At 46.0% G+C, this 24,444-nt stretch overlaps 1 protein-coding gene across 1 annotated transcript in view; it reads right to left on the bottom strand.

Moving 5' to 3' along the window:
• LOC146857617 (uncharacterized) overlaps nt 1–24,444 on the bottom strand; it is a 191,376-nt gene that overhangs the window by 28,263 nt on the left and 138,669 nt on the right. Inside the window, exons 5-6 of the mRNA XM_085646835.1 lie at nt 20,151–20,364; nt 19,442–19,540 (exon numbers count right to left, since the gene is read on the bottom strand). Coding sequence (XP_085502961.1) covers nt 19,442–19,540; nt 20,151–20,364 — 313 coding nt within the window. The remainder of the gene's footprint in view (nt 1–19,441; nt 19,541–20,150; nt 20,365–24,444) is intronic.

Here is a 24,444-nt window from a genome sequence, read left to right as displayed (position 1 = left end):
AAGAAAACTTTTCTCTAATGTAACACCTTACTTGAGGAAGCGTACGTTTTTGGGTGCAAATCCTCTCTATCAATGTTAGTGCATAGGGATTTACATCAAAACCAGTGCTTAATTTGTGAAAGTGTTTGCTGGTGCTCGGCACCAGCTCTCACGTCTAAACACCAGCACATATTTAAGGGGTTACATCACATGATTTTTTAGCAGAATTTTTTTTTTTTTTGTTTTTTTTTTTGAAACCGTTTATTACAATCTCAAATAGTTACAAGTATGGGCCTACAACCGTCTGGCCGGCCGCTAGAGTAGCAGTAGCATATGACATACATACAGAAAAATCTCTCGGCGGTGCAAAAAGGGTAAATCAGGAGATATCCGTAGTGCAGGCCACATAACTCCAAACCAACAATACGGTTTCCTTTTGTCAAAACACAACAACACAAAAACAACCACACCCGCAAGGCAACCCGCAATCCCAAGTGACAGCACGCGCTCCTTAAGTGGGGAACCCCAACCAATCGCCAAACTCTGAAGAGGGGAATGAGAACAGATCAGGGACTGGGGAACCACGTGCCCATGGCTGGGGGAGGGGGTCGGCTAGGGGGACGGAGCTGGTGAAGCAGCCGGCAGCAGCGGCGGCTCGCAAATACCCCCGCGATAGGCGTTCCAGGGGCCCCAGATTTTCACCCACGCCCCAGGCTTACCCCTCGCAACATACACCACCTTTTCACGAAACATACACCAATCCATGTGTTCTTTCCAGGCCGACACCGCCGGAGGCCTCTGGGATCCCCACAGTTGAGCAATGTCACGCTTAGCGATCATGTATCCCAGAGTCACCCACCGCGTCTGCGGAACCGAGTAGTCAGTTGGCTCCCACACATTCAGCAAGCATCTCCTCGCTTCAGGCAACAGCACGACACGCGTAACCACTCGCAGGACCTCATGCACACCACGCCAGAATCGCTCCACCTTTGGACATTCCCACAGAATATGCAAGAAAGTTGCCAAAGCACCACAGCCACGCTTACACAGTCCATCCTCAGCTAAGCCCATACGTAGAAGCCTTGGCCCCGTCACATAGACCCGGTGGAGGATCTTAAGCTGGACGAAGCGAAGGCGAGCCGGGATGGCCACCTCCTTCGGAGAAGCCACCGCGGACATCCAGTCCTCGTCATCCAACTCCAGCCCGTCGGCAACCCAGGCCTCGCGGAGGCCAGTCAGCAGGCCCGATCGGTCGTTAATCAGTTTTTTGTATATAAGGGAGATCGTGCTGTCTGGGACATGGCCATCCAGCACTCTGTCCTCCAGGGGGGAAGACTCCGGAATGGACGCGACATCCGGGAAGACGGAGCCCAGCGCGTGGCGGACTTGTAAGTACCGGAAGTACTCACTGCCTTGCAACTGAAACTCCGTCTGCAGCATCTCGAAAGTTTTGAATCCCCCCCTCGTCCAGAGATCTCCCACTGTGCTGATGCCGATCGTGTCCCATTTCTCAAAGCCCTTCGAGGTCCACAAGGAGCCCAACCTCGCCGATGCATATAGCGGTGACGCTCGGGTCAAACGGTCCTTCCACCCCATAGCTGCGTTAGCCGCGTGCCATACACGCACCATGACATGCGTCGGTCCCGTCAGGCGAGGGTCCGGCGCGCCAGAGTACAGCGCCCGATTGTAGTCGCCACCGGGCAGGAGCATCTTGTCCATTTCAAATGCCGGGTTCAGGGCGGGCCCGTAAAGGCCATGATTAATCGCAGCTAGCTGGGAGGCCCAGTAATACCGTTTAATATCCGGGAGGGCAACCCCCCCATCGTACCACGGGAGCGTCAATTTAGCCAAGGCGATACGTGGCCTCCCGTCCCAGAACAGGCGACGCTGCAAACTCTCCACCTCTCGGAAGTAGCGCGCCGGAACCAAATCCATAGTGTTCTGGAGAGCGTACAGAAAGCGCGGCAACGACATCATTTTAAACAGGGCCGCTCGGCCAAGCGGCGAAAGCGGCAGACGCCGCCAACGCACCACGTCCTCCTTCAAGCGCTGGAGGGGGGGCAGCAAATTCCGCTCGTAGCGGGCCTCCGGGTCCAGAGTAATATATATACCCAGGTACCGAAACCCCTGGGAGGCGATCTGGATCGGACAGTCCCGTGGTAGGTCCGGAGCCTCCCCGGCAAGCACATATACACAGGATTTCGCCCAGTTGATGACGAGGCCTGAGTTGCGACCGAATGAGCGCAAAACATCAACTAGGACGATCAGTGATTTACGCGGGGAGGCGAGATATAGAAGGATATCATCAGCGTAGAGGGACACACGGTCCTCATGCTCGGGGGTCCAACGGAGACCACGGATGGAAGGGTGCCACCGCAGCCACTCCGCCAGGGGCTCCAGGGCCAGTGCAAACAGGAGAGGCGACAGGGGGCAGCCCTGTTGCGTACCCCGTCCCAGTGCGAATGGGGCCGAAACTCGTCCATTCACCACCACCTGCGCCAATTGGCCGGAATACAACAATTTGACCCAGCTGATGAAGCCCGGTCCGAAGCCAAACTTCGCCAGCATCGCCCAAATGTATGGCCACTCAAGCGTATCAAACGCCATGGTGGCATCCAAGGACGCCAAGATGGCCGGTTCCCGCACGAACGGGACACGCGCGAGCACCCCGTGCAAACGTCGCAGATTAAGGGCCGTGTTACGATGGGGTATGAAGCCGGACTGGTCTTGGTGGACCAAGTCGCCCACCACGCCGACCAGCCGGTTGGCCAGCACCTTGGCGAGGATTTTGGGCTCCGCATTCAAGAGCGAGATAGGCCTATAGGATGTGACCCGCTCACGGGGTCTCCCCTCCTTGTGGATCACCACGATCGTGGCCAGACGCTGGTCCGGCGGAAGGGAACCCCGCGAGCAGGCCGCCAGGAACATCGCGCGCAGGTGGGGCGCCAGCACATCCGGTCGCAGCTTGTACAGCTCGATAGGAATGCCATTGGGGCCCATGGCCTTGCCGGATGCGACCGAGCGGATAGCAAGGGCAATTTCGTCCGAGGTGGGAGGAGCGTCCAGCGAATCCCTGTCCTCCACCGAAAGGGAGGGCAGCGCGATATCCCGAAGCAGGGCATGGGAATCCTCCTCCGAGCAGGGAGAAACCGGGGAATATACCTCGCGGAAATAATCCGCGAAGCAGGAGACAATGGCGTCCGGCTCGGTGACACATACACCATCCATCCTCTCGATCAACGGAACCACACGACTCGCTCTCTCCTTTTTATCCAACCACGCTATCAATTTACCAGCCTTATCACCCACATCATACAGTCGCCCCTGTTGCTCTCTACTGAGGCCCCTGGCCGCCTCCGTGACGAGGGCCCTATAGGCCGCCTGCTTGAGGTGTAAAACATGCAATGTGGCATCCGTCACCCCGCTCCCCAGGGCACCCTCTAGTTCAGTAATTTCGGCCTCCACCCGGGTTACCTCCTCCCGCTCGCGCCTCCGGGCCTGGGAGATAAGGGAGAGGGCCTCCCCCCGAAGAACTACCTTAAAAGCCTCCCAAAGGGAGATGGCAGAAGGGACAGACCCCACATTCTCCTCAAAGTACCGCTGCAAGGATTTGATCAATTCGGCTCGAATAGTGGGGTCGCGCAGGTACCAGGCATTAATTGGGGCCACCCTGCCCTCCCCCCTCGGGAAGACATCCAGATGCAGCAGTAGTGGGGAGTGATCTGAAATACCCCGTGCCAAATGGCGCACCTCTCCCACCCTCCCAGCATAGGCCGCAGGAACAAGGATATAATCAAGCCGCGAGAGGCTACCATGGGCACCCGAGTGGAAGGTGTATTGCAGCTGAGCGGGATGCTTAAGTCGCCAGCAATCCACCAATCCCAGTGTATCTAAGAGGCCGGACAGCCACGCCTGTGCCCGGGGGAGGTCCCTGGGGGGATGACGATCCATAGATCCTGAAGCCACCGCATTAAAGTCCCCCCCAACTACCAGAAGCCCATCCGGGAGGTCAAGGAGGAGGCGCCCCAGGTCCGCAAACGTGGTAGATTGCAACCCCGGCGGAACGTACACCGATACAAAAACGACCACTCTGCCCTCCATTCTACCCACCAAGCCAGTGTAACGTCCCCTCTCATCATGGCGCACCTCATCAATCTCCAATGGGAGCGAGTTCTTAATCATGATGCCCACCCCCCGCGAGCCCGAGGTGAAGCCCGAATGGGCCACCAAGCGATAGCCTCTCCGATTCATGGCATGAAAGGAATTACCTATAAGGTGTGTCTCCTGCAGGAAGATCACATCTGGTGAAATTCGTTTCAGATACTGCAGGACCACACCACGCTTAATCCTATCCCCCAGTCCATTAACGTTCCATGATAACACAGTCAGGTCCCTACCCCCCATCATACATGAAAGCCATCAATCGTCCCCCAAAGAGCATCTCAAAAACAACAATACAGTAAAGGGTTCGCCTTGCGGTGCAAACAAACAACACTCCACCCCCACCCACCCATCCCAACAGAACTCCCCCCTCCCTGCACCCCTGCATGAGCCCAGACAGCCCCCCCAAAGTGCAGTGTGCCTGTCGCCCCATAGATGAAAAACTAACTAGTCCCCCAGAGGAGGAGGGAAAGCCCCCAACGGACCCCGTACGACCTCCATAGGAGGGGAACATACACGATCAGTGAATGGTAACCAAAATGTTGTCCAGAGCAAGGCCTACTATTCACCCCTCAGTTCTGATCCGGTGCGCCCTCCCCGCCAACCGCACCCCCCCCACCCCCCCGGCCCCGGTCCCCAGGCAGAGTATCCAACCAGTCCCCAGCCGCCTCGGGACGGTCAAAAAAATGCGTGCGACCATCCACCTCCACCCTCAGCTTAGCTGGAAAAAGCATTGAGTACTTAAGGTTCATGTCCCGTAGGCGACGTTTAACTCCGAGAAAACTCAGTCTCTGCTTTTGGACCGTCGGAGTAAAGTCAGGGTAGAAATTCACGTCCATATTATCAAGCTTGACCGGTCCCTGTAGCCTGGAAGTCTGCAAGATAGCGTCTCTGTCCCGAAAGTTAAAAATCCGGGCAATGAGAGGCCGCGGCGGAGCTCCGACCTTAGGTCTTCCTCCGGGGACCCTGTGAGCACGTTCCACCGCAAAAAGTTTACTCAGCCCCCGGGGCTGGAGATGGGTGAGGATCAGGTCTTCCACAAACAAATCTGCCGCCTCCTCCTCCCGTCCCTCCGGCACCCCGACAATACGAACGTTGTTCCTCCGGGCCCGACCCTCGGCGTCCTCCAATCGACGGTCCATCATGGCGCTTGCCTGGCCAAGCCGGTGCACCTCCTTTTGAAGGGCCGCCACGTCTGTAGTGAGACTTAAGGTGGTGTGGGCCAGGGAATCGACCCGGTCATTTGTTTTAGACAAGTCGGCTCTCACCAGGCCCACCTCCACCAGGGCCGAGCCTATCTTCTGCGCCAGAGTATCAAAGCGCTGGTCCACCGAGGCCTTCATTTCGGCAATGGCGCCCATGACGTCCCGGAGGGTCAGATCCGCGGGCTGAGCAGATGCCTCAGCCGGGCCCGCGGGGGATGTACGCTGTGCCTCTGGGGATCCCTTCTGGAGGGTGTAGCGGTCCATACTGTTTGACTGATGTGCCGGGCCGCGGCGGGTCGATTTCACCTTGGCCCGGTCGCCATCTTGCTTTGTGGACATGTCGCACTCCCAAAGTCGTGCCAATCTCCTCGAAAGGGCCGATAAACCAGTTCACGGGTGCCGGGGGGGGGTTGACCACTGCACCGCAGGACGGCTCACAGCTGGCGGGTCAGCCGGGCACAAGGGCAAGGCCACACCACCGCACCCCGCTCCGCAACCCTACCTCGCTTGAGGGCAAGGAGGGCGCAAAAGCGAAAGTGAAAGCGCGGGGTACGCGAGTCGCCCAGCCCTGCCCGCCGTTGTTGTTCGCTTTGTCCCCGGATCGCCCCACAACTCCAATCCGGGGGGCCGGCGCGGAGAGGGCCGCAATCTTCGATCGGTGCTCCCACCAGTGTCCGGTGTCCGATTCGAAAACGGAAAACGGGTGCCGCCTCAGCTCGGGTACACAGACACAGTCCCCTCGTCAAAGACAGGATATAATCAGGATTAATTCAGGAGGTCGCGGAGGTCCTCGGGAGCTTCGCACCTACGCGGCCATCTTGGTTGCGCGCTAGGCTCCTCCTTTTTAGCAGAATTAATCAGTGCAGTGTTTATTTCAAAGGTAATGTTGGCACTGGCATTCGACAGCAGTGCAGGAGCTATTGGTAAAGGTCACACATTTGAATCTCGGCGAGGTCGACTCAGCCTTCCATTTTTCATAGGATGAAAAACTGGGCATCATTAAACTGAGTAATAGTAACATCTTTTTATTTACAGGGCTTATGAACGACAGAAATGTAACATGAGGAGCTACATTAAGAACAAGTTACCACTGATGATTGCAAATAAGAAAAATAAAGTATTAAATTGTTGACATTTCTATACGATAGTTAAGTTGTTGGCATTTGCATAGTGCTTTCCACCATTAGTGTGGCACCAGAGTCTTAATCTGGGCATGATTTCACACGGTTCTGGGAAATCAACAATCAGATGATTATGTTTTTGATACAGTTCACATGCTTAGGATTAGCAGTCTTTGTTGAATATTTAATATAGAGGTGGTTTGTGTGGGGTAATATGAAGGAAAATATACTGAGTTTGATCCAGATAAATATATTTATAGTGTCATATGGGTATTAATGGGTGTGCCTCTTTTCTTGAATTGGTTTTAGCAAAAATTGTATTCCCACCGCTAAACCTAATGCTGTAATTTTCAATTATTGGTTAGCTTGAAAGGATTCATCACTCACCAATCCAAGCATTGTGGCTCCTTTGCAACTATTCAAAATAGTTATAAATAGGAAGAAACACACTATCTTCAAAATCATGTGCATCCTCAACGGGACTTTATGTTTGGTTTAGTCTCCATATAAAATATCCAAGTTTTGAAAACGGTTTGACCTAATCCCCAACTGCATAAGAACGTCGTTCTGGTTCTGTGGCAATGCAAGATCCAAATAGAATAGAGCAAAAGAAAAGAAGCTAATGTTTATGGAAGTCCGCTGATGGTCTAACGCAGCAGTTTTACTAACCTACGTGATATTAAAGATGAGGTCATGGGCCTCTTCTGTAATCCTATATGCTTGCTAGCTGTATTGGGACTTGTGTAGTTACATAATAGACCACACAGACTTAGAAAGATGCCTATTTCTGAGTGTGGCTGATTGACAACATTTAAATTAACTACAGGGCTCACATTTCTCAATTTGAATTGGTTACGAGTACACTGTTTTCTCAAATGAAGGCTCCTACTAAGATTTCCAAAGCTTTTCACTAAACAAAGGTTCTAGGTAAAAGCAGGAGTTGCCTGAACCTGCCAGCTATAGCAAATCCACAGGGCAGCAAATTATGTCTAAACAAGAGTGGTCAACTTTTACAACAAATCACATCACCTAATTTTGGGTACTTATGGATTGTGGAACTTGATACTGTTGGCTGTTAAAATACTACCAATTCTTTTGGACATTCAATGGAAATATAAGCCTCACTTTTTAGTTATTAATCTGTTTTCTCTGCCACACCAGAAATATCGATTTGCATCCTTTTGGCATCTTGAGGCTACGAGTCAGGGTGGCTTGAGACTCTTTCTTGTGCCCATTGGCCTTGTGCAGGACTCCCAACACCCGCAATCCACAGTGCCTGCTGGCGCTGCAACACATCACAAGGGGGGCTGGGGCCTGAACATTCTCATGCTTTTAGGGCGCCCATGCCTCCCGCAGCGCAAGATCCTTTTGGCATCTTGAGACTATGAGTCAGGCGGGCCTGAGACTCTGTTTTGTGATCACTGCATCTGTGCAGGACTCCATCGCCCGCAATCCACAGCAGCTATAGGTGCTGCAATGCATCATGAGAAGAGGGCGGGCCTGGATATCCTGGTGCTTTTAACACGCCCCGGCCTCCCGAAGCACGGGACACACCCATGCAGAGCCCTGGCAACGGGAAGGCCCGTCTGTGCCTGTCCTTGGCCGGACAAGTCTGGGCTGGGCCACCCTAAGGACGTGGGTGATTTACTTTGGAGATACAGGTGAGGCATCTCTTTTATAACCTCCATATCAGGATGGGCAAGAGCAAGGCGTTTGAAAGCTCCATATCCTCACACAAATCTACACATAAACCTACAAGTATTGACACCATGTTGGATTGAGTGATAGGGATTGTATCAAATGCAATTGCTCTAACGGAATATAGACTATCCATAGGGCATTTTAGTAGTCTTGGTGGCTCAGTATATGGCAATGGCATTATCGCAACTCGAGCCAGTAGCTTAATGGAGGAAGCCTCTGTCAGGGATATACGGGAGTCAATGTTCCCCTACGTATCTACTACCACGGATTAAGCCACAATTGACATAATAAATGTTGGCACATGTCGAGCCCCACCAAAACCTAATACCCCTAACTCGCCTTCCCCCCCCAGAAGCAGCAATCAAACGTAAACTGACAACTGCCCACACTCCACGGGCGAACTCCAATTCAGACCAGATCGTAACCAGATGGGGGTTAAATCCAACAACTATGGCGGGGTCATCATTGAGATCTATAACAGATTTTCAATGATCCTGGAAGCACAGTTAAGAATTATAAAAGAGCAACTTGATGTAATAGAAACCCACATAGCGACTGCGCTCAAACTTCACACTACATCTAACATTGGGACCAATTATACTGTGGATACAACTGAATCTGCTCCTTGTAACAGACCCCCTGTGCACATGACTGAAAAATCTGCCCAGGACCGGAGAATCCTTCAGACTGCGGGTACTGCTTTACCAGCCACACAGAATGTTATGTCTAACGGCTCCTAGGGTAATTCCACTACAAGACTCAACGTAGGGGCTGCTGGTCATAGTCCCGCACGAAGAACAGCTGGTAACCGGAACCATGCGGGTATGCCAAGTAGGGAAATAAACTATGATATGGAGGCTAGGTTGGATTGGCCCCTTCGGTAAAAACATAGCTGGGGATTGTATTGTTGTCAACTTTAGGAGCCTGCACAGAGTGAGGAAACTTTTGGGCACAAGTACATTGGGGAAAGCAGCTGAAACCAACATTGCTACTTTACCTTTAGGCTATTTTTACAAGCCACCCAAGAGAGTACTATGCCAACCTCCATGTGATCAATGGCTTCACCCATACCAGGGCTTTATATGTAACAACAGATATGCAGCTTTAGCAGAGTAGATTTAGGTTGATTGGCAGGCAGTCCCTAGATTGCCAGCGAAGGGTGCATCAAGCACATTTGGATCCTCTATTGCAACTTCAAGGGCACCAAACTTGGCTCATGCTGCATTAATTGTGCCCACAATCCCAGCTGAGCCTGGTCCTTCATGTACAAACGCAAAGTTTCACTGCCTAAAAAATGCCATGTCAACTGATCCTATATCAATGCCGGAGTGCCCTGTGACAGACCTTGCTCCATCGCCTTCAATTGAAAAAAAAACTAAGTTGGAATATCACTGGCCTGTGCTCCAAGATACCACTCCCTGACTGGCAACTGCTTACCAAGTCATATTACATCTTGCTAATGCAAGAAACGTGGGAAATCAACCCTATAACTTTTGAAGGCTTTATGTGTTTCAGCCTTCTGGCTGTTCTGACCCGTGCAGGTTGCGCTTCAGGTGGTTTGCCTATTTGGATCGACTTACTACTCGGAGGTGCACACAGAGGCATTGAAAACTCCGGCACGTGACTATCAAGTCGTCCTTTTCAAGAAGGCCTTAACTCTATCTTATCAATTTTTGTAACAATTATTTTTTTGATGTGCCTAATCAATGATTCCCAGGATTATATAACTATATATCAGTTATTGTGGAGAGCAAACCTTATCAGGGTCAACAAATGTATCTTTGTTTGGTGGGTGATTTTAATGGCAGATTATCTAGTTACACAGCCAGGAAGGAGCCAGAAGTACTTATGAGAACAGATTTGAGAGGCAATGAGTTGGAGGTCTTGCTCGCCTCCTCTGATTTGCATGATGTGGTCGAGCGTGCTGGGCCACGTATGCAGGGGATCAAACCAATGCCACAGGCCCCACGGTGGTTTGATCACGACAGGTGTATGGTAAATCACCTTCTGCGCAGGGCTCTTAAAACATATCCACATGACCGAGCACTTGTGGCCACCCTACGAAAGGACTATAAATTAGTTACAAGTAAGAGAAGGAAGGTAATCATTACCCATCAGTGGGCTACACTAACAGACACTGCCCAAACTACAGATAGCACCTTTTGTAGAGCCATATAAAACATGTGATCCTCAGATCATGTTAGCACATCCATCAGTTGCCATATAAAAGGTGAGGAATGGGTGGCACATTTTGAGAAGAGCTATGCAACTAGTAACTCTAATTTGTGGACCACTAGTTCATGGGGATTCACCCCCTTTTTTATCTGTCTACCTGCAGAAAGTCATGGTTGTTCATCAGGAGAGTATGGGAGGTAAAGTACCAGGACCAGCTGGTGTCCCCATTGATTTTATTAAATGCAATGTGTACCTTTGGGCCCCACTGATGACAAATGTTTGCAACAGCCTGAGTCACTCCATGATCCCACCCTCCTGGGTCACCTCAACTATAGTCCTAATTCTTAAGAAAGGTAGCCGTCCTGAACCTAATTGTTCCCGTCCTAGTTCACTGATTGACATTCCCGCCAAACTTTTCAGCAGAGTTTTGTATAACAGGATATTGGAATGGGTTAACGATAACAACATTTTGAATGCCTACCAGTTTGGCTTTCGTAGTGGCATAGGAAAGGTAGAACAATGCCTCAACCTCCTTCATGGATTTGTCGATGGCCTTCTACTGCGTTAACCGGTCAAAACTGTGGCAGCTCCTCATTGAACTGAGAATAGATCCAACAGCTGCACACTCTTTAATATCTCTGCATCGAGGTACAAAAGCATGGCTCAGGTTTTGTAACAATGGGGAAGTGTCCGATGAATTTAGCATAGGAAGAGGGGTTCGCCAAAGGTGCATGCTTGCTCCATTGCTATTCATTTAGTTCATAAATAACCTTAGCTCAGAGCTCATCAAGTGCACCTCTGAATGACCAATGATAAATAGAGCCCCCTTCCCAGCACTTCTCTATGTGGATGATGCCGTGTTAATCGCTCCCACTCCCAAAGCTCTGCGTCTCCTTGTTCATTCTTTGTGTGTTTCATGTCAAACGTTGACTTGTCGACCAATTTTGCCAAATCCTTTACAATGTCATATGACCTGAAGCATATGCACTTTTCACCTATCACAGTGGGTTCAAACACACTATTAAGCACCAGCACTTTCTCCTAACGGGGAGTCACCTTTAGTTCCACTGGCTCATGGGCTCCCCAAGTTGCACAGAGTAGGGCAACATTGTCAAGAGCAGTAGGCTCTATAATCTCCGACTGTCTGGCATGTGACAAAAGGCTTTCCATCACGTGGTTGATGTGCGTGAAAAAGTCTTTGGAAGGAATTGTCCTAATGAATATTTTCTCTGTTACGTGCTATTTTAGGCAGGAAGAAAGCTCAAACTTTATTGATAGAACATTTACAAGCTGAGAGGCTAAGTGTGGAAGCCTGGAAATAAATGTTGGGAGTTATTTGCACCTTAATCCTGGGGTCGTTCCTACTAGTTACTTGTGGAATATGAGTAGGAGCTGGGAGCGCTCACTCTTATTTTGCTTTAGAGCTGGCTGAATGAAATATTCTTTATATTTTTCGTTTGGCTAACAGCATAAACGTGACTTCAGGGTATGTCCCTGTAACAATTTGCCCAAACGACCAATGGTCCATTTTCTCTTTTTCTGCGATTACTGTAAATTGTATTACCTCTTTCTTGAGGCTTGGAACTTTGGGAAATTGCTTCCAGGCCATGGGCGTCCGCAGAAATTTTTCCAGGGGGGGGCAAAATGTTAAAGTCATCACCATCCTCCGACATGATGTGTGCCAGGTGGGGCACAAGAAACACTGGGGCGCAGGAGGAGCCATGTAGCTCTGAACGCACCCTTGCTATTTTCCAAGCTCGCTGCACTTCCTAGGTCATTCCTGTCCACGTGACAGACAGGCGACCTCGATGGCACTGCTGAGCTCCACAAGTATTCTTCATCTATAGATATTCTGTGTAATATGTTCACAATGTGCACTCATGTCTATCCGGGTGTGTGCAAAGAGCCACAGAGACTGCTTCTGGGTAGTTTCCAATTCGGCGCCAAGAGACCTTGGGTGTACGTGCGCTCAATAAATTCCCTTTAAAATAACAATAAACTTATACAAAGAGGCTGAGGCAATAGAGCATCGCACCTAACAAACAGTCCATGCACAGTCGTGTGTATGCAGCGCACATTTAAATAAATAAAATAAATAAAAACAAAATAACAGCGGGTTGGTCATCAGAGTCAAGAGTGGTGTGGAAATAGTAAAAGGGTGGATGGGAGAAAGGCAGGTGGATGGGAGTTTGCAGGCAGGTGGATAGTAGGTTAAAGGCAGGCAAATGGGTGGGAGGTTAGAAGAGGCAGGTGAATGGGAGACAGGCAGGTGGATAGCAGGTTAGAGGCAGGTGGTGGGAGCTTAGAGGAGGCAGCAGGATGGGAGCTTAGACGCAGGCAGGTGGATGGGAGAAAGGCAGGTGGATAGTAGGTTACAGAGGCAGGTGGATGGGAGCTTAGAGGAGGCAGGTGGATGGGAGGGTAGAGGCAGTCAGGTGGATGGGAGCTTAGAGGGAGGCAGGCAGGTGGCATGGATGGATCCTACCAGGACGTGATAGTGGTGGCTGCCTATCAAGTATAATGTCCTGACATACTCAAATGCTTTCAAACTTCCCCAGACAGTGTGGTATATTTTTTTTCCCTCCACAGGACACTGTTGGAGTCAGGTGGAGCAGGGGCTGGCCCTGTGCCCTTAAGTAGCCGGCGACTGCTCCATACTACGGGGTGAACTTTTCTCCCTCACACCTTTTGTTGCATGGCTCTGTTTGTGCACAGCGCTATAGTTAGTACTTTTGGTTGGCCCTTTCCTTGCTTTTCCTGTTCTCAAGTTGGTCCAGGTCTCACACGCATCCTCTCCTAAGGGTGCTAGGGGCAGGTGCCCCCTATCCCCGTCACCCCCTCGTGTCCAGGTCTGTTTGTTGCTGAAGCTGCTCTGAGCAGGCCTCATCCTGGCCTCCTGTCCTCGGAGGTTGGAATGCCTGTCACACACACTGCACGATCTACAGGGGATGCCACGGGCTTGTGTCTCCCCTTACTCAACCCCCACCCCCTCCAGACCCTCTGGTTCAGGACTGTGGTAGGAGCTCAGAGCACACACTTTCCAGGCCACCTATCTCCTGAGGTTGAAGCGTTCCTCACACAGGTGTCTGTCCCCTCTCAGTACCAGGGTATTAGCTGGCTGGAGCTCTGATTAGGCCCCTTCCTGGGCGCTCCTTCCCTCCCTCTCTCGGATCTGGCCCTCACACACAACCCCAACGGATGAGAGCCGAGGTCAGGTGCCCACCCCCTCAGTGCACCACGCCCCAGCCTCGACGGCCCGTCCGTGCCACGGCTTAAAATACGCATTACTGTAGCCCCGAACACCAGGGGGTAAGGGTGAAAGCCAGGGTGCTAGGTCTCCAGCCTCCCGTGACCATAGCACACCTCTGCTCTGAGAGTACCTTCTCAAAGCAGAATCCCTATATAGGTGTCCAGCGGGCAGGTATTTTTATAAATAAGAAGTGTCTGCTGTAGTGGGTGCACATAGATCGTGCTAACGTCCATTCCGATGCTGCACTTTGGAATAGAAAATGTCAGAAAAAGACAGTCCCAAAAAAAAACCATTGCTTCCTTTTTAGATCGATTTCACAGGGGAGCGAATGAAGCAAATGAGAGGAAAGAGAGGGTAAGAGGCAGTTCTTGCAGATGAGTCACAGTTTTCAGCAAGTGAGGAGCTAGACAGCGACAGAAAACAGGAGAGGTTATGACTTACATTGAGCTGGGGGCGCAGGCAGGCCCGGACCTTCTCTGTTGATCAGGCCGAACAGCAGCAGTTTTCCTGCTCATCAAACAGGGCCTGCTGCAGACAGGCAACACTGTGGGGGGCTGTCATTGACCTTATGCGCGGTTCTTTACAGCGTGGGCCGGGTGATCCAGGGGGGGGCAAGCGCCCCTCCTTGCCCCTCCCTGCGGACGCCCATGTTCCAGGCCTTCCGTTTTTAACAAGAATTCTCAGATAATGTAATTTGCCACTGTGTAAGTTTGTTTCTTCGGGCAGCAGTATGTTCTAGGAGCACTATACACTTTAATTAATCATATGTATTTGACTTTTAAATTATCTGTTTCTTTCATGAGATGATTTTATGTATTTTATCTGTGTTTTTATCATTAAGGCTTGTCTTTCGACTAATTTTATCCTTGTATACATTTGTGCACTTTTATAGCTGTTTTTCAGCCGAATAAATTTAATTCTGAGTATTTGAATCTGTATTTACAAACAATCCTGACTCACCATGCATCTAAACCAGAGGTTCTTAACCTTTTGACTTTTGAGACACAAGCTGAATCATTCCTGCAATCTGGGGACCCCCACTGAGTCATTACTGGAAATCGGAACCCGCAGCCGAAGCCATTTCTATGATTTGAACCTCAAAACAATACATAATAATACAAAAACAGGTATACACCAAACAAATGCTTAAATATTGAAATATTTCTTAGTTCACAATCAAATCTAGAAAACATTTTCAATTTTGCTTCTTTGTTTGTAAATACTTTAATAATTTGAATATAGTAATGTAATATTATTCAATTTTGAAAAACAGTGGCAGTCCCACTGAGTAAGTCTTGCAGACCCCCATGGGCCCTCAGATCATAGGTTAAGAATTACTGATCTAAACCATTGAGTCCATCTCATCTGGCTAAAGCCCATCAACCCCTTTCTCCACTGTAAATTTCTTTCTCATTGACTGTTTCTCCCACCCAAGACCCTCTCATTCCATCAACTAATCCTATACCGCCTAAGCCCTGAACTTTCATATTTCATGGAATGGTGGGAGTAAACTTTGCTGTATACAGAGATTTTCCCATTCTTTTACCACTACACTGTGAATGAAGGTGTTGGTGCTACCTCTTAGATAATATACATATTCATAGTGCCACTCCAGGGTTGGAGACTTTGTTGTCCTCAAGGAATTTATGAGGAAATGTGTCCCTTAGGATAAGTCAAATAGCATTTTAATTAAAAGTCAATAAGTAAGGACTGACTTAAAAAGGGCTTGAGATCAGTAAACCCACCTTCACGGACCACACACGCAACCTGGGAATCATCCTGGACTCAAAATGAACCGCCAGATCAACTCCGTCTCGTCCTCCTGCTTCCACACCCTCCGCCTCCTAAGTAAGACCTTCAAATAGATCCCCCTCGAACACAGAAAGACTGTCACTCATGCCCTGGTCACCAGCAGGCTAGACTACGGCAACGCACTCTATGCCGGAATAAACAAAAACCTCACCCGCAAGCTACAGAACATCCAAAACGCCGCCGCAAGACTGGTCCTTAACCTGCCAAGACACTGCCGCATCTCCCAGTACCTGCACACACTCCACTGGCTACCCATCGAAGCTAGAGTCACCTTCAAGATGCTAACCCACACTCACAAGGCCCTCCACGACACCGGACCAGCATACCTGAATAGCCGACTCAAATTCCATGCACCCCAAAGGACCCTACGATCAGCCCAGCTCTCCTACGCCGTGGTCCCCCGCACCAGAAAGACCAGATCTGGAGGCCACTCCTTTTCCTTCCGCGTGGCCAGAGCCTGGAACGACCTTCCGCTCCACCTCAGACAGATAACATCGCTCCCCATATTCGCAAGAAACCTCAAAACCTGGCTCTTCGACAGACCCCCTCCTTGATGAACTGGAACCTGTGAACCCCCCCACACCCCACAGCGCCTTACGGGTGAGTAGTCGCGCTTAACAAACACCTGATTTGATTTTATTTAAAGCAGAAAATCATGAAGGTTTATTAAAATATAAAAGTGCAATGAAGTAGGCAATAATATATTTAGTCTCAATGACTCAATAAGAAATCAATTACCAAAAATGCTTACAGCATCAAAAACAGATGCAGCATTGGACACATTTGAGAAAATAGAAAAAGTCCAGAGTGTGTAGCAAATCAATAGAGAAACAGGCAGCATGCCCAGTAGAGACCAAAACATTTCTGTCTCACCCCTCAAATAAGGGATTTTTACAACAAATTTTACAATGGAAAGCAATGAAAATAGCACAGTTAGTGTAGGATGAGCAGATGTATCAACACATCTACAAATCACATACAGCATTATTAAAGGTCATATAATCCCACAATCCTAGCACTATCTACCTAAATGAACAATAAAATGCTTCCTTCTGACCTAATGTCATCAGGATTATCGGAACAAATCTTGTTCCATAAACAATAAAAAGGCTCATAAATGAATAGCCTACAGAAAGCAAGCAGGACTTCCTCTGTAGTTCTGCGAGAACATCATGTCATGACAAAACGTGTGTTCGTCTTGCCGCAAACGGTGTCAATATTACTGATGCTCCAAAAACTGGATGGAGTCAGGGCCAAGTGGAGGCCTAGTTTGGCCTATGTCAGGAAAACATAGTTCTGTACATCACAGCATTATTATTTCAATTGCAAAAAGGTTCATGTGAATAGGCAAATACGATTCTAATCAGAAAGTCGCTACAACAGGGGCATTTCAAGCAATAGGGTATCTTGCCCTTCTATTCCATCCACTTAAAAAATAGGACCAAACAAATCCATCAAACTTATAATTCACAATTTTCCTTTCTTCTAGGTTGGAGAGCTGCTCTTCACAATGAGGGAAATCTTCCTACTCTTTATCAACTGGCCCTTTTTTTTAGCAGGAGGCACTCCTTCAATCAACCCTTTTCCTGTTCCTCACTTGCTAAACTGTTCACCTTTCCCCTCCTATTCAAGTGCTGCAGCCATGTCATAATATCTAAATAGTTTGTTCTCAAGTGATCCCACTGTGTCAAGATAAGCAGCTACTTTTGAAAAACAGAGTATTCCTATTTACTATGGTAGCATTTTTATTTTTGTTTTGTTATTTCTAACAATAGTAAAAGGCCTACTTTAGTAACTGTGAGAGTTTTGTGTTCACTTTTAAAAGGCAAAACTGTGAGTCAAGGTGGGGATAGAACCCTAGTCCTCAATAAATGGGATGCAAGTACTTAAATTGACATTTTAAAGAAGAATAGTCTATTGGATTTATGCACTGGCTTTCAAAATGCATACATTTTAACCTGTAAAGAAAAAACAGTACAATCTAATACCCTCATTATGAGTGGCTCAGTATTTGGTGTGATATTTATCTCACTGATAAACTTCCAATCTGTCGCATTCTGAAATTATTGGGTGCGACAAATAGCACCTATTAAGAGATTTGAAGGAATAACATGGATTTTGGTGCTATCACCCAAAATCCAAATGTTACTGTAATTGTCAAGCATATCCAGGGTTGGACTTTATCACACTTTGTAACAACTAGGTTTGATCAAGTCTGTGGAACTTTTAATTGCGAACCCAATGCAAACAGGGGTTAACACAGACGTTTATCACCCATTCATTATGAGGATATATTTGGGTTGTCAAAAGAAAAAGGAGTTGGGTTTATGCAAATTATATGAAACCCTGCTCTAAATAATTAAGCTAATACAATGAAGGTATTAAGACATTAGTATCCTCTTAATTGTCAGAAAGGAGCCAAGACTCATATACAAGACCAGTGCATCTAAAATATTAATTTATAAAATAGATTTTTTTAAATTGGAATGAATCTCTATTTTCCAAGGTGCAGAAGATAGAGCAATTAGTGGGGTTGAGCAAGGATGTGTCTTGAATCCACGGTCTAATGTGTTTAGCTAATCTTTCTGAAGACATCTGAATCGCTTGTTTTTCTCTGCCAAATTTGGGAATTATGTATTTCCAATATTTTCCTATGCAAATTATAAACTACTAATGGATTGTACGTCTTCAGAGGGAGTAAGACCAGTTGAGGGTTATTTTAAGGTGCTTGTGCTGCATAAAATACTAATGTAAATAGTGCAAAGTTGTTTTTGTGGCAATGTGTAGCAGGCTCATCAATTAGAAAGTTTATCTGAAGCAAATTTACATTGTTTTTTAGAATTGAATATTTAGGATTTATCCTTGACAGAAAATTTACCCAGCAACTTCTCGAAGCAGTTTTTAGGGACCTTACTCAATGAATCATACTACATACATTAGTGTCCACAGTAATTGGAGTGCATTGTATTTGAGGGGAAGCTGTGTCGGTGCACTTTAAAAGAGCATAGGGAAGTTTTGCCTGGATTAGACCTTGTCTCGCTCAAAATAACAGCAGCCTGTTTCTATCTAAATCTTTGATTTGACATAACTAGGGCTAATGGCTAACCTCCTTCTCTTTGTGTTTTATAAACAAGTGTGCCACTAAGAGCAAATCTCAAAAATGCATATTTATGTAATTAGAATTTGATGTGAAAGGCTATCTTTAAAAGGAATGTAGAAAAACAGCTTGAAAGGCAGAATACATCTTGGCTTCTCTCCAATTCTAGTAAACATGCAATATCGCCCCTTGGATACTGGTGTATCATGCCTGGATAGACAAGACTGTTCCCGTGTGGTGCTGCTCTGGGGTAGGTGTGAGTGCGATGGGGGTGGGTTCTGGGGTTTTTGTTTTATTTTCATTTTTGTTGTTGTTAATATTTCAAATGTATTGCTCTTAATTTGTCCTATTTCTCTATTGAAACTGTCAAAGTAAATTCAATGTACATTCTACATGCATGAGTTGCTGGGTTACAGTGCTCTGCGCTATATTTGTTATATGGCAAATAAAATCTGTTCTTAAAAAAAAGAAAGGCAGAATAAATTATTGACTTTGTGGCATTTTTAATATTGTGGATTCCTAATACATTTGTTGTATTTAAATAATCTCCTTTTTGCTCATTTATGGAGACAATTGCTGAAAGAAATTGGTAGGCTCCACATTATGACCCATAGCCACAAGGTGGAAATATATTGTATGTTAAGTTATTAGGCAACAGAGGGAGGCTCTTTTCATTTTCGCTGGTCCTCGAGTTTAAAAGCTTAGTGTTGCCAGTGAAGATCACTTTACTGATTTACTGGAAGTTGGTGATGTGTGGACTTGTTTTGGTAGAATGTTGGAAGGTGATATTAATATGCTCCACTATTGTTTTCCTTTCGTTAAATAAAATTGTATTGAGACTGTGTTTAGCTTGCATTGTATTTGTTTTACAGTATCGTGTAATTGCCAAGTTTCGAAACTTGTTTGCAAAAAAATACAAATAAATCAAACTTGTAGATACCTCAAAACTCCTTGGTGTCCCATCTTGATTTTTCAGAATGCTGATCCTCTGGTCACTTTCAGCCACACACAAGAAAAAGTTTTGGAATTTTGCTTGGCTCTGGAAATAGAAAACATGCTTTTGGCATAGCCTAGTATTGGGCAACTCTACACAACATACTAAAAGAATATATCAGCAATGTAGATTGAACCACAAATAAAATGTCAGCTATATCCGTGGCCTTCTGCATCCTCTCTATACAAATCAAGGCACATGTTCAGAGCGAGAACATATTTCTCCATATGTGCCTTTATTTTCTTTAAACTCTCTACCTCTTGAACCAGATGCCAGGCAGCAAACAGTCAGCCACTGGTCCTTTTCACGTCTATATAGTGACAAACATTAAATGATACAATGAAACAGGTTTGTACCATTTGACAAAAACCTGAAACAATGAAATCTGGTGTACAGGTGCATTTTCATTTGCACAGCAATACCCTAACATTCATATCATCCTATTATTCTATTAGAGTGCCCGTTCATATTCAAAAGGAAAAAGTTAAACCATGTGCCAGGCCATATGTTTTGCACCCATGTTTTGGAAATCCATATTACAAAGAATAATACATTAAAATAAAGTGTAAAGTAAAAAAAAGTATGTCAATTTGAATATTGCCCTATATGAATGATTCATTGTGGTTCATTAAAATATGGCAGCTGCTCTATATACCGCTTTATCTTGTCTTTTGGACTTTTCCTCTTCTTGGGTTCTCAATATTTTCGCCAGTGCATCATGCTTTTTTAACCATATCTCACACTCCTTCATCTTCTCGTCTCTGTTATGCTCGGTTAAGCGCTTTTCCCTTTCAGCGCTGTATTGTAGCTGGGTGGCTCTCTCTAAAGCTTCCTCCGCTGCTGCAGCTCTGCGCCTCTGAGACTTTTCCCTGGTGAGAAAAAAAATGTGGCGGTGTTTCATTCATTAACTTCACATTCAGGAACCAAATATATTTAAGTCGTAGGCTAGAACTCTACTTATGCATGTGGTATGGATGAGGACTTCAATGCACTTACCAAGTGGAAACTGGTGAAGCTTTTTTATTATAAAACGAAATAAACACAAGTGAATATATATGACTATACACACACGCATGCTTGCGCGCACACACACATACATCTCGGCATGGATGGCACTGTGCTAATCCTATGCTTAAAGACTTTGATCGAAAATCAATATTTGAGGTGAGCAAATTTAGAGTGTCGCTGGTGTTGAGAGAGCTCTTTACTGGAGTTGCTTTCCACCTAAACTTGAGAACTACCCAGAGTTCTCTGCTTCTGTTTTGCATAATTTATGCATCAATATATGCCTGAAAGGGTATTATTTTTACTCATACTGGGTGCTCCCTTGTGTCTGGACAAACCTATACCTCTTTCTAAGGAGCTCTAACGAGAGCGAAACACGTGTCAGGGGTTGCTTTTATTCATTTCAAGTTGGCTTGGATGTTTTTTTACCAATCCAAAGCTGCAGAACTATGCCTGGAGTGGTAAAAGGCTTTAGTCATTTTACAGCTCGGCATGGATAGCACTGTGCTAATACTATGCTTAAAGACTCTGCTGTAGAAATGTCAAAATACTTTGTCCCTTTCTATCTCGGCGTGGATGGCACTGTGCTAATCCTATGCTTAAAGACTTTGATAGAAAAGCAGACATTTGAGGCTAGCAAATTTAGAGTGTCGCTGGTGTAGAGAGTGCTCTATACTGGAGCTGCTTTTTACCTAAACTTCAGAACTACTCTTAGCTCTCTGCTTCTTTGTTGCAAATAGATTTTTTTTTAAACGTAGAAATTCACTGAAAAAAACAAAGGTTACAGGGACATTATAGTTAGGCTCAGATTTCAGTCAAACTCAATCAGTAAAATTCTGCAGTTATAGTAAACTGAGCTAACTATAACTTACGCCCCTGTAAATCACTGCTTATGACTTGAGAACACGAGAAAAGGGCAAGCAGGAAGTTAGACTCATCACTACCTTTTCCAATGCATCCCAGGCACTACATAAAATTGTTAGCAAACATTGGTACCTGGTCAGGCAGGATTCAGTCATAGGTAAGCTGGTCAGCCCTAAACCACACATCACATACCGTAGGTGCAAATCCTTACAGGACACGTTGGTACATAGTCATCTCACACAACAAGTCAAAAGAACAGGCACTTGGTTAAAGGAACTCCCCGGCTTTCACAAATGCGGCCAGTGCAAGGCCTGTGCTAACAGTCGCAATGTAAAAAGTTATTTGTTACCTTTTGCAAGGAATGACAAAATACTTCCTTTTATTAATTGCAATACTGAATTTGTTATTTATGTCTTGACCTGTATTTGTGGCTTGCGCTATGTTGGCAGCACTGTGTTTCCTGTGAAGAAGCGTATACTAGAGCATCCCCGCGCTATCAGAAATAGGGACTTAACTTACACTGTTGCCAGACATTGCGCGCTAGAGCATGGAGAGGTATCTGATGTCAGCTCTAAGATTTCCTATTTTGGAATTGACAGGGTTGCAGTGCATCCTCGTGGAGGTGACCGAGAATGCCGCCTACCACGCTTGGAATCTGAGTACATCATTCGCCTGCAGAGCAAGGCTCCCGCCTTATTCATTTTACTTATAACCACAGGGAGATGGTGGCCTGGTGGGGCTGCACAGTGGTGGTCCCCGAGGAATAAAAATATCCATGGAGGGGGGTCATGTACCCCCTTCCTTTAATGTAATAAAGGAGGCATACCTCTAGGACCTTGCCCACCCGTGGGCTTAATGAAAAACAAGTGTTGGATACCGCGCTTGTTTATTTTTCTCTTTTGCCGCAAATGCTTCCTAATTTTGTGGCAATTATTTTTTTTTAATGGTTTTTTGCCCTGGCGGGATCTCTCTGGGACCCCAAGACCGGAGCTAAGGGGTCAGGGTATGCCTGGTTCTGTCATACATCCATTTTTTACCTGACAAAAACAGGCCTATGTTTGTAAATCATGGATGCTACCACAAACGAACAACTGACCCAGAGTAAAGGGGAGAATTGATAGAGTGTAGTCAAATGTGGAGCTTACCTTTATTTCTGTTATCAAGATAAGTTGTTTACTCTGCAGAATGGAATAACAAGGAGTACATTAATTCTTGTTTGTTTGGAACAGGAGAAATCTGAGGTGCGCCTAGAAATATGATAAGCGAATTTTTTGTACAAACAGACATAAGTTTCACAAATGAACTAGCTCTGTGTATGTGCTTGGCTTGAGGGTAGTAAGCTCAGATTGTTAATTGTTTGTTTCTAGGGCACTGTTCTCTGTCCCAGGGCCGCCCGCCCGGCCACCCTATAGGTTGTGCAAGTCGCAAAGGAAAAATAAGAGGGACCCCTTAAAATGTCAAGGGAAATGAGGTTCTTATAACCAGAGAAGAGAAAGCGATTCCCTTAACTTGTCAATTTCAGTTTTAGTGGATACTTATGATTTCATGGAGGAATTGAATACTAGATCAATGGTTCTATGTTATTACAACACTTTATTAAAAATTATATATATATATATATTGTATTTAGTCATTTACCAAACACATACAATAAAATACAATCTCATAAAAAAATAATCACAATATAAAAAACAATCGTTCACAAAAATCTGCATTTCATATTCCACAACAATGTAAGTGTATAATACATCACAATTATGACCAACCTAATAGAGACAGACATATACGTAAGACAAAAAAAGAGTTACTATTCTTTACGGATACACATCCAATTTGGACTTCAAAACATAGTTCCTTGATACAGTGATATAATCAGTATTCAGTTTCTCTATGTTGGTCCTTGGATTGTGCCTTCAAAAGCGTCGACGCGTTTCGATGGCCTCAGATTATTCGTACCATCTTTATCAAGACACCAATTTGTCTATCTCCTGAGTTCAGTCCTAAATAAGACAAACATACATGGTCATATATAGTCTAAATATTGTTTCATACTCTTATTCTGACAGTGATTCAGGCTCCTGTCTATTCTATGTAAGATGCTATTCTTCTGGCATTGATTCAAATTGGGGTTAATCTATGATATATTGTTTACCAACACAATGGGGTTCTTGTTGTTTGGGGAAAATGTGAGAGGTTGTTCCCTTCTCTATGATAATGTCTAACGTATTGACTTGCCTTTGTTATTTATCTTTTGATAGGGGGTATTTCTTATGGGGTCTTTCAGGGTTTCCATGTTAGCCGTTATTGTCCAATTTTGTCTCGTTACCCCCCTTATTACCCACTTTATTCATCCATAACTATGCTGGAGTTCTATTTCTGCCTTCGCAACTGGGACACAAATTAATATAAGTATACCATATTCCTGTATATGCTAAGGTTCGTAAATCTCACCTCTATTCCTTTTAAAATCAGGATTTGATTGTAATTTTTCGTTTGGTAGCTGTTCAATTCTTCAGCATTTGGTAATTCGATGACCTGTCTTTGGCTATTTCTGACCCTCTCCTTTTTCTAATATCTGAATGGGAAAAGGTGAAAAACGACTTTCAAATTCAACAATATATTATTTAATTTTTTGTTTTATCCTCTATTTATATCTGATCGGTAACCTGATCTCTAATATTGATTACCTTAGTGTCTTCTAGTTCTTAATCCTTCTTGTCTCTCTTATATTCAATAAATCGAAGACTTCAAAAGTCCGCGCACTCTGAAGTATTCGTTACTTCCTATTAGTCAGGCGGATCTAATAATATAAACATAAACTTGTTGTTAGAAGCGAGGGAGACTGACAACCTCCTTTGGATGTATATCCCCTCTACGTGGTTATTAGTTGTAAAGTAATTCTTACCTATATTAAAAAAACTTCTAGACCAAACGGTGAGCGTAGGATTTAAAAATGGTCCTCTATTTGCCGATGTTCTCTTGTACTTAATCCTTTGTCCCTTTCTTCTCGATTTCCGATATCCGGGAATGAAAGGCTCCGTACCCTGTGAGGCTTACGTTCCTCTTACTTAGTCAGGCGG

The sequence above is a fragment of the Triturus cristatus genome, chromosome 3_2, assembly GCF_964204655.1.
Source record: "Triturus cristatus chromosome 3_2, aTriCri1.1, whole genome shotgun sequence".
Taxonomy (NCBI): Eukaryota; Metazoa; Chordata; class Amphibia; order Caudata; family Salamandridae; genus Triturus; species Triturus cristatus.
This window is presented reverse-complemented; position numbering and strand designations above follow the sequence as displayed.